The sequence below is a fragment of the Antechinus flavipes genome, chromosome 1, assembly GCF_016432865.1.
Source record: "Antechinus flavipes isolate AdamAnt ecotype Samford, QLD, Australia chromosome 1, AdamAnt_v2, whole genome shotgun sequence".
Classification (NCBI taxonomy): Eukaryota; Metazoa; Chordata; class Mammalia; order Dasyuromorphia; family Dasyuridae; genus Antechinus; species Antechinus flavipes.
In genome coordinates this window covers 483,302,991-483,320,132 of record NC_067398.1, presented here as the reverse complement: position 1 = coordinate 483,320,132, position 17,142 = coordinate 483,302,991, and the positions used below count along the sequence as shown (strand labels likewise).

General features: G+C 34.6%; 1 protein-coding gene across 2 annotated transcripts in view; it reads left to right on the top strand.

The window, feature by feature from the left end:
• Positions 1-10,199, top strand: part of LOC127543911 (meprin A subunit beta-like) — a 41,793-nt gene extending 31,594 nt beyond the window's left edge. The window contains exons 14-15 of one of the 2 annotated variants that reach the window (XM_051970280.1): positions 2,671-2,875; positions 9,699-10,199. In XM_051970280.1, the coding sequence (XP_051826240.1) occupies positions 2,671-2,875; positions 9,699-9,713 (220 nt within the window). In that variant the 3' untranslated portion in view covers positions 9,714-10,199. The remainder of the gene's footprint in view (positions 1-2,670; positions 2,876-9,698) is intronic. The other variant, XM_051970281.1, reaches the window with a different exon arrangement.
• Positions 10,200-17,142: the final 6,943 nt, after the last annotated feature.

Below are 17,142 nucleotides of genomic sequence, written 5' to 3'. Positions count from 1 at the left end.
TTTTGCCATTGTTTTGAAAAAAAATTCTTCTCATTGAAATAACAACTTTTTTTTTTTTTTTTGGTAGGAATTGTAAAAGTGTTATTGTAGTATAGTCCAAGGTACTTTAAAAAAAAAAAAACTTATCCTCCCCAAATGAAATTAATAAAAAATAGTGACAATACAGTTTAGAAACTGTTACTTCCTTTTACTTCTTCAGACATGTTGGCTAGCTCTTCCTCTATGTTTTGCCCATTAACTGTAGCTGTCACTGATTATGAGTGGCCCACTTAACCTGCAAGACTTTGTTCTGGCTCCTCTTCTCTTTTTCTTTGATACTATCTCTCAGTAATTTCACCAGGTCCCATAGGTTCAATTAAATTCCTGCTGATGATACTTGGATTTAATTATCCAGTCCTATCCTGTGTTCTGACTTCCAATCTGATATTGCCAATGTGAGATATTTCAAATTGGATGTTCTATAGACATTTCCAATTCAACAAGTTAAAATAGGCCTTATTATTTTTCCCCCAAACTCTCTCCTCTTACCAGCTTTCACATTATTACCAAGAACAACATACTCCTCTTAGTCATTCAGGCTTTGAACCATATTATTCTTGACTCCTAACATGTAATCACCCCAAAGTGAAAAGGGAAGACCATATTTGGAACAATAAACATTTCCCATTCTTTATATATGTTTTTGGAACAGTACAAAGGAAAATGAGAAGCAGTGTAGCCTGATGGATGAAGAACTTTCTTTAAAATCAGGAAGACTTGATTGTTTCTAGTCCTGTCTCAGATTAATATTGGCTATACAACCCCTAGTAGGTCATCTGACTTCTCAGAGTTTTTAGAGTCTAGATAACAGATAACATTTAGAAGCTCTGGGTTCTGGAGAAGGAACTGATCTGTATCAGTAGAGAGTTTCTTCATCTGATTGAGACTTCTTTTTATCAATAAAATACCAAAATTAGTCACTATTCCTATCTTAAAAACTATAATTATAATTTTAGAACATATCTAAACAAACACATTTATACAATGTTAATAACATAATTCAATATTAATAAATATAATAATTACTAGTAAATAAATTAAAATAATTAAATATGCAAATACTCAAAATTAAACTAATTATTAATAAATGAATAATAATGTAATTCAGTATCAGTATAATAAAAGGCACATCACCTTAAGGCAGCTATAAAAAATTAATACTTGCTTGTCAAAAAGGAAGAAGATTGATAGATATTTTCAGAGCAAAGGATCAATAAATCAGTCAGCAAGTATTTATTAAGCAACTACTTTGTGTCAGATACTTTGCTAAATGACACAAAGTAGTTACTTAATAAATACTAAGTATACAAGTGCACATAAGAAAAGAATCCTTACTCTTAATAAGCTCATGTTATAATGGCAGAGATAATAATTATATGTAAAAATATACACAGCAGAAACATACAATGAATAAATAAAAATATATTTGAATGGGAGATCATTTGCTAGTAGTTGGGATGATTAGGAAAGATTTTACACAGAGGATAGTGCATAAGCAGTATCTTACGGGAAGGGGAGGTCTCTGTGAGCTGGAGATGAGGAAAGTGAACATTCAGGCACAGGGAAGGGCTAGAGGTGAGAGATGAAGTACTGTGTATGAGGAATAAAGAGAAGCTAGTTTGGCTAGATCTCACATGGCAGATGGGGGAGTACCATACAATGAAGTTGGCAATAGTAGTTGGGGCCAGATGGTACCAGACTTCAAATGTTAATCAAAGGAGTTTATAATGTGACCCCCGGTCAATAGGAAGCCCTGGAATTGGTTAAGGCCGGGAGTCACAAAATTTACATGTAAGGAAAGTTAGTCTGGCAGCAGCATGTAGGATGTACTGATGAGAGACATGGGACAGGGAGACCAATTAAATCATTGTTGAAATATCAAATTCTGACTCTGGCATTTATTGTCTATATGACACTGGGCAGGTCACTTAGACTCCATGGACCTCAATTTTCTCCTCCATGAAATGAGGGGATTCAATTCCATTATCTCAAAATTCTCTTCTAGCTCAAAATTCTCTGATTCTACCCATACAATGAGTTCTTTTGGGTATACCACACTGTGCTTCCTCGAAGGGAAAAGATTGCAACTGAATAACATATACACAGCATGATATGTGCATATATGTATGTTGGTATATGCATGTGTCTAGAAATCTTCTTGCAGAGATTTCTAAAGATAACAGTCCCATTCATTAGTTAATTTTTTTTTTTTTTTTGATTCTTGGAGTTTTTCTAGTAGCAGCTGGAGGGCAATTTCATTCACTTTGATTCACTACATTCCTATGGTTTCCATAACAGAGCTCAACCTATGAAAATTTGGGACTTGTCTTAGGTTTAAATCTATTCACCACTTGTCCCTTTACTGGCTGTTTTGGCCCCTTATAACTTGCTGCAACTTTCCACAAGGCAGGATAGGGATGACATATATCTCTCTTTGCCTTGAAGAGACCCTTAATACGATAGTCAGACATAGCACAATTAAACAATTTCAACTCAGATAATACATTTTTTCCCACTGATCTTTCCTGCTTTGAAGTTAGTGACTCTCTGAATGTGAGCATGTTGAATGTTAACCAAATAGCTTAAGTACATCTTGCTACAATATTTCAAGTCCAATTTCTTATTCTCTAGATGTCAATCAGGTAAAGATTGGTGGTATGCTGGAGAAAGATGTGAGACTAAAGGCTCTACCAGAGATACCATAGTTATAGCAGTTTCATCCACTATGGCTGTATTTGCTGCTATGCTGATAGTGACTCTTGTGAGTGTCTACTGTGTTAAGAAGAAGTACAGTAAAGGAAGAAATACCAATACATCAAATATAACCTTAGAAAATGTAAGTATGTAATAATGTAAAAGAACAAAAATGCTAAAAGGAAGCCATACTCTGAGCCATCATAATAAAGTATAATCTTAGTCCCAGAGAATAGATAATGAAATATGTGCATCCTCTTTAAAAAAAAGAAATAACTTTTTATTTTCAAAATATAGTATTTACCTTGCAAAACTTTATGTTCCAATTTTTTCTCCCTTCCTTTCTCCCACCCCTACCCAGTTAGTAATCCAATATATGTCAAACATGTGCAATTCTTCTATACATGTTTCCACAATTATGCTGCACAAGAAAAATCAGATCAAAAAAGAAAAAAAATGAGAAAGAAAACAAAAAGCAAGCAAACAACAACAAAAAGATGAAAATACTATGTTGTGATTTTCATTCAATTCCTACAGTTCTCTTTCTGGATGCAGATAACTTTCTCCATTACAAATCTGTTGGAATTGTGTGCCTCCTTCTTTTAGCATATGTGTGGGACAATGAAGGCAGAAAAATATTTGTGGTCATTAAAGTGTTTGCTTTTATATGATTGTTTTTCTTTGTTATAAGTGAGGGTTCAGTTTTGGAGGAATACAGAGATATATCCAAAAAATTAAAAAAATTCATTAATAAGCTTCTTTTTTAAAAAAGATGGAGACTATAAGCAAATGCTCCAAGGATTTCCTTCTAACTTCTAAGATTTTTTTCCTTCTATATGTAAAAATTTTTGGATAGCAGAGAAACTGAGACAAGATAGAGATTAGAGAGTTTTTAATATTTTATTTGGATTTCTGAGAGGGAGAGATTTTCTGGGACCAAAGGATCTATTTTTGTCCTAGGCCTGATGTCTCAAAGTATTCAGCATCAGCATGGACTGTGAGATTCTAATGATTTATAAATGGCTCCAGAGGTCAGGGAAGACAAAGGCAAGGGATGGAGTCTGAATATTGTTGAGCATGGGAATTTCTAGAAATGGACCATCAACTCGATTCTGATAGGGTGGGGAGGTGAGGACCATGAATTCTGATAAACTGGGAGTGAAGGGGGAAGTCGTTAGAAACAGAAAGTCTGGAATTTAGAGATAGAGGATGCTAATTAGGTATCTGAGATAGGACATCTAGAGTTTTATCTTTTGGAATGCCAAAGTGGCCAGATCTCTACAGCCCTATTATCTCAGCCCTAATGAACAGGAAAGGGGGTTGCAACCACGGGGATTGAGGCAGAACAAGGGAATTGAGGCAGAACAATTTAGGGAAACTGTGGCACAACATGCTGATATTGTTATTTTCATTTTACAAAAGAGGGAAATGATTCAGTTAGATAAGTGACTTGCCTAGTATTACACAGCTAATAAGTGTCTGAAGGAGTAGAATCTAGATCTTATAACTCTAGGTTCTAGTAGCTTTTTAAGGACATATTAAGACCAGCTCATATTATATTTTTATATTATTAAAAATGTTCAGTATGGACAATCTCAGTTATCAGCTCTTAAAGGTTTCATAGAGCCTTAAAAAACAACAAAAAAAATTGATTTGGGAATGCCTTTTATTTCAAATTTACATTTAAATTTGGATGTATCTAATTTCCTGGGAGTTCAGACATAATAATGAAGCCATGACAGGAAGAGATGGATCATTTATACTAATTTTCTTCCTCTTTTATATAGTACTTCCTCTTTCCTCTTCAGCTTATGGAAGGAATAGATAATATGATGTCACCATTTAGAGAGAACAAAGCATGGACTTGTTAGCTGTCTTCTTCCTGGTTTTCTTGTCTGTGGACTCGTTCTTTCTTTGAGGAAGGAATAAAAGATGCCGTTTTTGATTGCGTATTGGGAAGCAGTGTGGTTCAGGGGAAGGGAGACTGACATGAAAGTATCTATTTCCTTCTAGGTCCTATCCCTGATTTTTATAACCTGTGTGACCTTGGACAATTAGCTTAATCTCCTTGGACCTGTGGGCTCAATCTCTAAAGTAAAGGAATTGTCTAGATGGCTTCTAAAGTGCCTTTTAGTTTTAGATAACAAGTTTACTTAAAAGTCTTTCTAATTGGCCAAACCCAGTTGGGGAAGCTTTTGGAGCTTCTCCTAAATGTTGAATGCAGGAATTGGTAACAAGTAGATACAAGAATCAAGCTAAGATCTTTGTAATTAGTCTTACATAATTCACAAATTTCAAGCCCCTCTCATCCAGATTTTCATCACTGGGGTCATGTTTGACATTTCACCTCTTTCCCTCACCCCTCAGTCACACAGACATGTTGTTTCTATCTCCACAAGATCTCTCATATTCACCCATTTCTTTATATCCATCCTAAATTAGGTCTTCATCACTTCTCCCTGGACTATTGTAACAGACTCCTAATTGTTCTCCTTTTCTCAAGCCTCTCCTCACTCTACAACTTGATTCCAATGAAGCATTGCAATGTTATTAAACATTATTCTCTTTTATGTGATCAATTTTCTACAAAATAGGTCCGGTTACTATTACTCATATATGACTCTGCATCTTTTATATCCTGGCTTTTCAGTAGCCTTCTCCCATGTCTGGAAGGCTTCTCTTCACTTCTCTTCTCTGTCTTTTAGAATCTTTGGTTGCTTTTAAGCCTCTGCTCATTTCTTCTTTGTACCTCCTCAGCTAAAGTTAACATACGTGTGTATATGTATGTATACACAGATATGTATAAATGTACATACTAACAAATATATGAATACATGTACACACACATATATGTATCTTTTACTTGATTTTTTAGAAGGTAAGTTCCTTGAGGACAGTGACTTTTATTTTTGTCTTTGTGTTTGCAATTATGAATGGAAAATCACATGGTAAATGGATTGAAAGGGGAAGAAAATGAAGGCAAGAAGATTAATTAGGAGGCCTTGCAAGAGTCCAAGGGAAAGGTGGCTATATATAGCAGTATACTTGAAAGAGTCATAGAACTGGAATCAGGAAAATGTTTAATAATTTTTCAGTCATGTCTGTCTCTTTGTGACCTTATTGTCTTGATAAAGATACTGGAGTGATTTGCATTTCCTTCTTCAGGAAGGAGAAAACTGAGGTCACAGAGTTGGATTTGAACTCAGAAAGATGAGTTTTCCTGACTCCAGACCAGAACTCTATTCTCAAATCTGACCTTTATCTGCCTCAGTATCTTCATCAGTAAAATGGGAATAATTGCACTTACCTCCTAAGGTTGTTGTGAGAATTAAATTGAGATACTCTTTGTAAAATAAAATACAAACCTTAAAGTTTTATATAAATACTAGCTCTTAAAATTAAAGTGATGAGATCTTGAATTAAGGCAATGGCCATATAAATGAGAAAGGAAAGTCAACCATTCAAGAGATATTGTGAAGGTGATATCAATAAGATTTAGCAATTGATTAAATATAAGGCAATGTATTATTTAGGAAGGTTCCCATGTTATAAGCCATAGTAACTGGAAAGATGGTGCTGGCTTCAGAAGAAATGAGGAAGTTTGGAATAGGAAAAATTTAAGGGGAAGGGAATAAGTCAGTTCATATTCCACACAGTTGTCAAAGCAATTTCTTTGCCCTTGTCACCGCTCTGCTCAACAAACTCCAGTGACTCTCTACTACTTCTAGTTTCAAATACAAACTCCTCTGTTTGTCATTCAAAGCTCTTCACAGTAATCTTGTTCTGGCTGATCTTTCCAGACTTTTCTTCCCTTCCCTTCATGTATTCTACAATCCAGCCAAATTGGCCTAATAGGTGTCTCCTACCAAAGACATTATATATTCTGCTTCTGTTTCTTTGCATAGACTGACCTCATTCCTAGGAAGCTTTTTCTTCCCACCTTCATGTCCTAGAATTTCTCAACTCCTTTAATGTTCAGTTCAAGAACCAACTTTTACTTGAGATCTTTTCTGATCTTTTCCTCTAGTTGCTGGTGCTTTCCCCTTAAAATGACGTTGCATCTAGCACAATGTTGGTACTAAATAGGAATCTAAAGTTCAGAGTTTGGAGTTAGAAGTTCTGTGTTCAAAAATCATTTCTGATGCTTGAACCAGTAAAGTAACCTCCCTGGATCAGTTTCCTTATTTATTAGATAAGGAAATTTTTTTCTAGATTGCTTCTGAAATCACTTTCATCTAGAGATAAATGATTCTATGAACCTATGATTGATTGATAGAAATGGAATTTGAGATACTTTGGTCATTTTGAAGTTGAGACGCCTATGAGACATTCAAGTGAACTCACTGGTAACAGAGAATATTAGTTAAGGCAATAAATTAGGGATGAATATGTATATATTCATACATACATATATGTATTTATATATACATATGTAATACATACATATATATTTGAAGTCATCTGAACAGAAATGATAATTAGACAATAGGACCTGAAGAGATCCACCCTGAACCTCAAGGTACACTTATATATTGCCTAGAAAGAGTCATATTTCTTTATCAGATCCTGTTTTATAGTTGATTTACCTAAAGTTATAGGAGAAAACATTTCTGAGCTTATCAAAAAGCAAGGCATAGCAAAACAATTAATTTAGTTAACAGGCGTATCATTTTAAAGATAAAAATGTACCTGAAAGTTTTATATAATCTACAAATTATTTTATGGATATTAAATCCTATGCCAAGAAATTTCATATATGCTGACACTGGATCCAGTGGGTAAATATCATGAAACTTCTTCCAGCAGATAAGATTAGAGGGTTGGTAGAGTTGAATGGAATCAAAGTCAAGATTGAGAAATGAAACTAAAGAAAAGAGGGAGAGAGGACCATTTATATTATGAAGATAGGCTAATACATTTTCCAGCAAAAGTGCAAGCTTAGTTTAGTGCTAGTTTAGACAATAAAACAAATCATCATCATCATCATATATATGCACACACATATGAACACACACACACACAACTCATTATCTTTCTCCCTAAACTCTCCTCTTTTCATATCTTCCTTGTTTCTATTGAAGGCACCATTATTCTCCCATTCACCCAGGCTTAAAACCCTTCCATCCAAAATTTCTCACTCTCTCACTCTCCATATACTTTGAGCTTCAGGGTCTTGTAAATTCTATCTTTGTAATATCTCTCTTATATGCCTTCTACTTTCTAATACTGCCACTAACCTGGATCAGGACTTTTTTCAGCTGACACTTGGGCTTCTATAATAACCTTTTGGTTGATTTCCATGCATCTATTCTCTCTCTGCTCTTCAGCCAGTTGTCAAATTGATTTTCCTAAAGCATAGGTCTGAACATCTCATTCTCATTCTCTCTCCCTCCCTTCTCTCTCTTATTCTCTCCCTCTCTCCCTTCTTCTTCCTCCCTCTCCCTCCCTCTCTCTCTCTCTCTCTCTCTCTCTCTCTCTCTCTCTCTCCTCTCTCTCTCTCTCTCTTCTCTCCCCCCCCCCCCCTTTCTCTCTGTCTCACTTTCTCTCTGTCTCTGTTTCTTTATCTGTCTCTCTCATTCACATGCACATTCTACCTTCATTCGGTAAATTCCGTTGACCCCCTATTACTTCCAGGAGCAAATAAAAATCCTTTGGTTTAAAAGCTCTTTGTGGTCCCATAAACATGGGCCCTTTCTGATCATCTTTTTACATCTCACTCTCCTCCCAATAATCCCATCTTTTTATATCTCCCTCCTATCCCAGTACTCTGCAATCCAGTGATTTACCTCTTTCCTAATCGTTCATTTCCTGATCTTCATACCTGAAACTTTCCCTACACTTTCCAATCTGTTGTCTTCCCTGACTCCCTTCAAGAGTCAACTAAATACCTTTCCCAATAAAAAGCCTTTCCACTCCCCTTTAATGCTATTGTCTTCCCTTAAAGATAAAATGCCTTTATCTTGCATTTGTTTCATTTATATATAGTTGTTTGCATGTTGTTTCCCTACATTGAGAGCAGGATAGCACAGTGCTTGGCACATAGTTGGTAGGTATTTAATAAATGCTTGTTAACTTGACTTGGCATAGTTATTTGAAGTAGAAAACATGTGTCATCTCATTTTGATCCTTACAATAACTCTCCAAGGTAAACATTATAATATAATATGACAATGCTTATTATTATCACTATTTTATAATTAATGTAGAAAAAAGGGAGAAAGTGAAAATAACTTTTAAAAACAAAAGAGGGCTACAACTCATATTTATATATTGTTTTAAGATTTACAGGGCTAGAAAAAGGTCTTATAAGTAGTAATATTCCAATTTTAATGGGAATATGTGAATAAGGAAGATTTAGGGGGTTGTCTAATAGGGATGGTAAACCAAGATCTGGGACCATCTTGCCAAGTGAAGGATAACTATTTTAAACTTAATTATATATTTTTCTACAAGTGAGGGATCCTCTTAAATCTTATCCAGTCTTTAAACTTTCATAGCCATCTCATTGTTAATTGTGGGGATCAGATCTTAAAATGATCTGCTAAAATCTATACCTACCTTAACATTTCATAATCTATATAAAATGAACCCAACAAATCGGAACAATCATTTGGACAATTTCTCCTGCCTCACATTTTCCTTTCTTCTTCTTTGTCTCTTCTTTGCCTCTTTGATATCATGCTTATGTTGCATTAGATTTTAAGTTCCTTGAGAGTAGAAATGGGTAATTTTTTTGTATCCCCAATGCCTTGTTCACAAGATTTAAAAAATGTTCCTTGAATTCAGTCAGTTGAAATTAGTAATTTTCAGAGGTAATGGATATGGCTAAATGCCATTATGGAATGATTCTAGAAGACTATTGATAAGGTCTTCATTTAAAAATTAGACAATTTAATTGGGATTCATTCAAATCACAACTCATACATTTATGAATTATTTCATATTGTTCTCTTTCCTTTCAACAGAACACATCTTTCTGAAAACATTTTGGAAGATATTAAACGGCAGCAACATTGACAATAAAAAGAAATTGGAAAATGCCGTCCCTCCTCTTCATGGATTCACCCAGGAATAAATTTCAGCTGTGAGAAATGCAATGTTGAAAAATGGCCATTTTTTGTAACTTATAATGATTTTTTTCTTCTGCTGAAAACATGTTCTCCGACAATAATTGGTAGTATTGTCAATGGATTTTTATTTTTATTTTTTGTAAAAGTAATTCAATTTTGTTTTGATGTGTTTGGAAGAAATAGTTCAGGCTGTTTATGAGAAAACTTCCTGCCCACCACTGGTCTTTTCAACTCCTTAGAATTGATTTATCAAGTCACCAACCTCTATTCTTGAGGTTTGAGGAATGACATCTCTCTATAACTCTAGCCTCTGGATCATTTAAAGTCATTAGAAGTAACCTATTTCTCTGGCTGAGGATTTGGGATTGGGTTTAACAATAAATGAGATGAACACTGGATTTGGTGCCAGATTTAATGTCTTTATAACTTGAGGTGGGTGCCTCAGTTTCTTTATCTGTAGAATGAAAATATTGTGATGTCTTCCACATCATATCCAATTAGTTAATACATCCTTTGAATTCACCTCTACAAAATCTCTTTCATTCTTCTCATTATCTTCATACCCTTTGCTTTAGCTTGGGTTTACACCTACAAAAAGAATGAGAACTAGAAGAAAGGATTAGAAAGGAAATTCACATTTTAGTACTAGAATTACTGAACTTTGTTCAAGCAACAAATTCCATGAAAATTAAAATCAACTAAACAGAGGCCAATTACTTCCTGAGACAACAACAAAATCAAAGCTTGGAAACATTGAAGAAAGTATAAGATATATCTTTGCAAAGAGAACTGATCTGGAAAACAGATTGAGGAGAAAAAATTTCAGAATTAGCAAATTTCCTTACCACAGGGCCCAAAGCAAGAACTTAAATATTATATTTTAAGGAGTCTTTTAAAAGATTTCTTAGATCTGTTAGATCAAAAACCAGAGGACTAATTAATGGAGGTATCATGTCCTGAAAGAAACCCCAAAATTAAAATACTCAGGAACATTTTAGCCAAAATCATGTTTTTTTTTTTTTTTTTCTGAGACTTACCCAGAGTCCCATAACTAGGAAGTATTAAGAGTCTGAAGTCAAATTTGAACTCAGGTCATCCTGATTTCAGGGCTAGTGCTCTATCCATTGCACCACCTAACTGCCCCTCAAAATCTTCTGCTTTTCAAAGAAAAAATATGCATTCAGTCTGAAAGAATCAATTCAAGCACCAGAAGGATACCCTGTTCCTGTTTATCCCCATCAGATTTGGAAAAAAAACTCTAATTTAAGAAATGTTGATTCTCTTGAGTTTAGAATCTCCCTCGCTCTTTTTCTCTCACATTCTCTTTCTCTCTGTTCTTCTCTTTGTCTCTTTCTATCTCTGTCTCTATGTGTTTGTCTCTCCTCCCTTCTTTGTGCTTATGATTTTCAACTGGGTAAGGAAAACCAGAGCAGAGTAATCTAAAATGTTTTTCTCCTGGGGAGAAATGGGAGGGAGATAGATGCTACCCAACATGACAATAATGGCATGGAAAACTTCTTTGGCCTTCAGAGAAGGCAATACTCTGGAAAAATAAACCCTAACAATATAGAGATTTTGTCGACATTAAACTCACCATAGCACTGGCTTTTGAGGTCCCTTCCATTTCTAGATTTATGATTCTATGATCCTATGATTGATCGGTAAAAATGAAATTTGATTTATGATTATGTTGAGTTTGAGATATCAACAGGACATCCAGGTGAACTTGCTGGTAATATGGAAATTTGATTTAGAAGATATATTAGAGAAAAATACACACACATATAGAACATATTTTATATTTAGGTATCTATCAATGTACACACAGCTATCTAACTTTAGCTATATGTATATACAGATACATATTTACATTTGTGTGTTTGTATGTGTGTCTTTATGTCAATGTCTCTGTGTATATTTGGGAGGAGTCACCTGAACAGAAATGCCAATTAAACATATGGGAGCTGAAAAGGTCACCAAAGGAAATGATATATATATACATATATATATATATGGAAAAAAAGGAATCAAAGTCTTGAACCTCAGGGGACACTCTCACAATGGCTAGAAGGAAGATGAGTCATACTTATTCATCAGACTTCAGATTTATCCATCATTTTATAGTTCAAGAGCAGAAAGATATTTTAAAGCTTATCATAAGACAAGGCATAACAAAATAATGAGTTTAGTCAACCAGCTTATCTTTTTAGGAGATAAAATGTACCTGAAAGTTTCCCAGAGTTTACAGATTGTTTTATAGATGTTAAAATAAGAGATTTCACAAATGCATATGCGGGATACAATGAATCAATGTCCTGAAACTTCTTTCTATAGTTAAGGTTGGAAGTTTGGTAGGGTTAAATGGAATCAAGGACAGAGCAGAAGATTGGAACTACAGAGAAGAGGAATGTGACCAGAAAAGAGATAAACAATAACATCATACAAATGGGGAAAACCAAGACATTTTCCAATAAAGTACAGATATTATTTAAGAGAAGGCAATAAAAGAAGATACCATCATCTTCATCTTCATAATACACACTAACTTGTGATGTACAATGTGAAAACTGAAAACCTGGGGTCAAATTCCCATGTTGTCTTTTGATGTTGGACAAGTCAGTCCAACTCTCTGGGCTCTGTTTCCACTTCCTCTAAATGATTGCTACATTTTTAAAAGTCACCTGTCCAGTTTCTACTCTTACTGTCTTTTGCTCATTTTATGGAGGTAATACATATGGGTGGGAGGAGACCTCATCAATAAGATGAGCATCAGGTGACAAGGACAGGGGAAAAATAGGTAGATTCAAAAACCTGCCAGGGTTCATCTTCAGCAACTTCCTCAGGATCGTGGAAACTATCAAACGCTGTCACCTTAATGGTACTGCTTTTATCAGTCCTCTAGGTTACTGGTGCCAGACTCAAATAAAAATTGGAGCAACTAAATTACCATAAAAATCCCTTTAGGCTGCAGATTGACTTAGAAAACCACATATTAACATTATCTATGTTCTATTGTATTTTTAGTTTAGTTATGTTCCAGTTACATTTTAATCTGTTTTTGGTCAGTTTTTGATTTGTAGTGTTCCCTTTATGGCGTGTTTAACTCTTCTGCTCTAGGCAACTCTAAATTGAAGACATAGTTTGAACCTGTCTTGATGGAGGTCACTCTTAGGCCCCCTATATCAATGAATCTTAGGTCCAATCCCTATCTCTTTTTATTGACTGAAACTCATTTGCAGAGGAGTCATTATTTTTGCATATAATGTTCACTATTTCAGCCAAAGGCTGCAGATCTGCTTAGAACAACTGTTTTTTTTTTTTTCCTGGCAACCCAGACAGTTCCCAGAGTAGCTGGTCTTTGAGGATTAGAACTTGATACATTGGGTTTGCCAAGGAATTTGTCAACCTATCCATACTTGTCGCCAAGTTTGTTGCCTTGGATATTAGAATCAGAAGTGACATTATAGCTTGGCAGTCCAGTCAGAGGAGACAAATAGTGATGCAGTAGATTAACTGGATCTGAAATCAGGATAACTCATTTTCTGAGTTCAAATTTGACCTCAAACACTTATTAGCTGTGGGAGCCTGAAGTCATTTAATCCTGTTTGCCTCAGTTTCCTCATCTGCAAAATGAATGGAGAAGGAAATGGCAAACCATTCCATTATCTTTGCCAATAAAACCCTAAATAGGGTCACAAAGAGTCTTGACATGAATGAATAACATCTTACCTATGGAAAGATACTTGGCTTCTTATCAAATATGCTATGGAAGTTTAAGGGATTCATAGTGGTTCAGAGAGACATTTTAACAGTACCAAAATGCCATTTATTGCCAAGATACATGAGAAGAGGTCTAGAGGCTCACTTTTGGAAGAAGCGGATATAACTTCTGGAGGAGTGAAATGGTTCTACTAGTTAAAAATACATTTCCTGTTTCCTCTAAGTAGAATAAATCTAGAGAAAGCCCTTTTGTCATTATATTGTAAAATAAAGATTATGTTTGGGTTTTAGCAATAGTTCATATGACTCAGCGTCTTCCTAGCCAATATCTTAGGTTTTACAGCAACATTTTTATTTTTGAATTGGATAAAGAATGGGCTTTTTGTCCTTTCCTCTGTCCTTGAGTATTTTATAGTATATAAAGTCAAAGAAAGTCAAAGTACATAATCTGTCATTATTTTAAAAAATTATTGTATTCTGAACTTAATAATAAATAAGCATTTCCATAACATAATAGAATGAAAAAAAAAGATGATTGCACAGGAAAATGCAAATCTATTATGTACAACTTTCTTTTAAAATATATATTAAAATTATCTGTAATTTTCCCCCCTTTTTTCTTCTTCCCATGCTCCCAGATAGCTGCTATTAGACATAACTTTGTATACATGTATAAAATCATTCTATATGTGCTTTTATTTATCAGTTCTTTCTTTGGATATAGATATTATCTTCTTTTATAGATCCTTTGTAGTTAATTTGGATATTTATAATAGTCAAAATGATTTCTTTGCTCAAATTTGTTCTTAAAACAGTATTGCTGTGACTTTACATAACATTCTCTTGGTTCAACTCATTTCACTCTTTATTATTTCATTCAAGTCTATCCATGTTTTTTTTAAGATCATCCAATTCATAATTTCTTTTGAATGGCACTTTGAGGATGTCTTCTTTTCACCTTCCCTGATTTTTGTTACCACTTTTTCAGGTCAAGAATATAATTAAATTTCCTGAGATCAGATTGAGGAGCCAGCAAAATTAAGAGGGAATTTGTTGTAGATGATTTAAAGTAGGAATTCTTATGTAAGGGATCTTTTAATGTGTTTTTTAAAAAAGGAGAATTGTGTTTCAAAAGAACAGATTTTCTCTAGAATCTCATACATTTTATTTTGTGTTGAAAAGCATTATCTTCATATCCACAAGTTTTAAGAGGCTATCAGACATGTGTGTGTGTGTGTGTGGGGTAGAACTTCTTAGTTAAAGGAGGGGAAAAAAGTTGAAGTTAGGAATAAAGATAAGGAATGATTAGGTATTTAGAAAACTCACATGTCCTGCATTAATGCCTTTGCATAAGCAACTGGGCAACAGGAATGTTCAGAAATGAAATCTGATATTATTTGCTATCCCAAGCTCTAGAGACTCATTGGAAATTATTGGATTTTATAAGTCAGAAAGTAATTAAGGAGCATAAAAGTTGAATGGTATTATGCACAAGTAGGTGCTTACAGAAGGGGTTGAACTGGTTCAACTTGATGAAAATACAAGAAGGTGCTCGGAGATTTTGATTGATTATATTTGGGTTTTAGCAATAGTTCAAATGGCTCTTAGTGTCTTCCTAGCCAATATAGGCTAACTGTGTATGTGTATTTGTGATGAATTGATTGGCATGAGCTGTTGTTAGCCAGAACTTATAAAAATGGTAAGGGAAGCCAATTGCAAACTCTTCCCTATTTGGAAAAATCTGGATGGGCAGTGTGTCTTTGGGATGTGGCACAATGGAGAGTCTTTTGAAGTCAGGAAGATCTGAGTTAAAATTTTGCCTCAGACACCTACTAGCTGTGTGACCCTCAACAAGTGACCTATACTTTTTTTGCCTCAGTTTTCTCAGCTGTAAAAAGGTGACAATACTATCCCCTATCTCACAGGGTTATTGTGAGAAACCAGTGAACTAACATATGTAAAGTGGTTTGTAAACTTTAAATTATAAACACTAGGTATCATCATCATCATCATCATCATAATTATTATTATTTTGTCTTTCTGAGAACAATGATGACTGATTTCCACAGTCCTATAGATGGCAGCCTTTTGGCCCAAAAGATGGTAGCAATTACATGCAATGGGGAACCACTTCCAGAATACAATTACGAATGTGGGCAGTGTTAGAGACAAGTATCATCTTCATATTTGTGCTATTATGGATTTATTCTAACTATCCAGGTTATAGGGCTGGTGTTGTCCTAGAGTTTCTTTTCTGTCAGTGAAACTTAGGCTCCAAGATTCTCTTTTCTTTTAAAAAAAATTAATATTTTTTTATTTTCTCCAGTTACATTTTAAACAATTTTTTACATTTGTTTTTAAAACTTTGAGTTCTAGATTTTCTCCTTTATCCCCATCCCTAGTCCCTATTAAGAAAACACATGTGAAATTATGTAAAACATTTCCATAAAAGTCATGGTGTGAAAGAAAACATAGATCTTTAAAAAACCCTCAAGAACCACAAAGTAAAAAAGAGAGAGAGAGATAGAGACACAGAGAGAGAGACAGAGACAGAGAGAGTCAGAGACACACACACAGAGAATATTCTATATTAAAACACAAGTAATTTTTTCTCTGGGTATGGATGGGAATTTTAGTCATAAGAAGTCCTTCAGTTAGTCGTAGATCATTGTATTGCTGAGAATATAAGCTTCTCTTTTCTCTTAAGATGCTGGTCTTGTCAAATCACTATTCCTCCTCCAAAAGGGAAAATAGGTCAACCTTTCTAGGAAGTGGATACTACTAAGGAATTTCCCTCTTCTCTCCTCCTTTTTATAAGAGAGTAGAGTTCAGGTCTTCCTTCACTACTTGGTTTTCTTATCCTAGAACATGTGATTGAGCCCATATGCACCTATAATATACCTCTGTTATTAACTCTCCATGGTTGGATTCAGATCCCTGTTATCCTATATATGGGAATACTCCCTATACTATTGTTTTACCTGTTTTCTCTGGGAATAAATGTGGAGGGAATGGTTAGGAGAACCCTGGGTCTCCTGAGGCCAAGTTTGCTTTTGAGTTTAGTCCTATTTCTCCTGAGCATTTTCTCCAAACGGTAAAAAAAGCTGATAGTTCCTTGCGATTCTTTACAGGTCCAGGATAAATGTATGACTTTGGCTCATTGTTCAAATCATTGAATCATCCCCAGTTGAATTACACAGCTTTCTTAGGGAAATCAGATCAAGGTCAAACATTCTCTTTCTTATAACCCCTATCATATTGATCATGGAGTTTTCTGATCAGTCCCCTATATAAGCATAGTACTCTGTGTGCCAAAGTGCCATAGTGTGCATAGTACCATGAAACTTCAAATTTTCTAATTATGCTCATTATTTACTCACTAAGTGATAAAATTCAAATGCACAATGTATCTTTAGAATTCGAGAATGTGAGGTAGCAGATGGTAGCATATTTCATTTCTCAGAGTGTAACAGGTGGCACAAAACTAGCCCAGAAGCAACAGGTAAGTTTTCTAATCACCTGGCCATTCCTTACCTTTGTTCTCTATCTCATTCCCTTTTCTCTGCTCTCTTCTACTTTAAACATAACTTCTATCTATCTAGAGATTTCAATACCATTT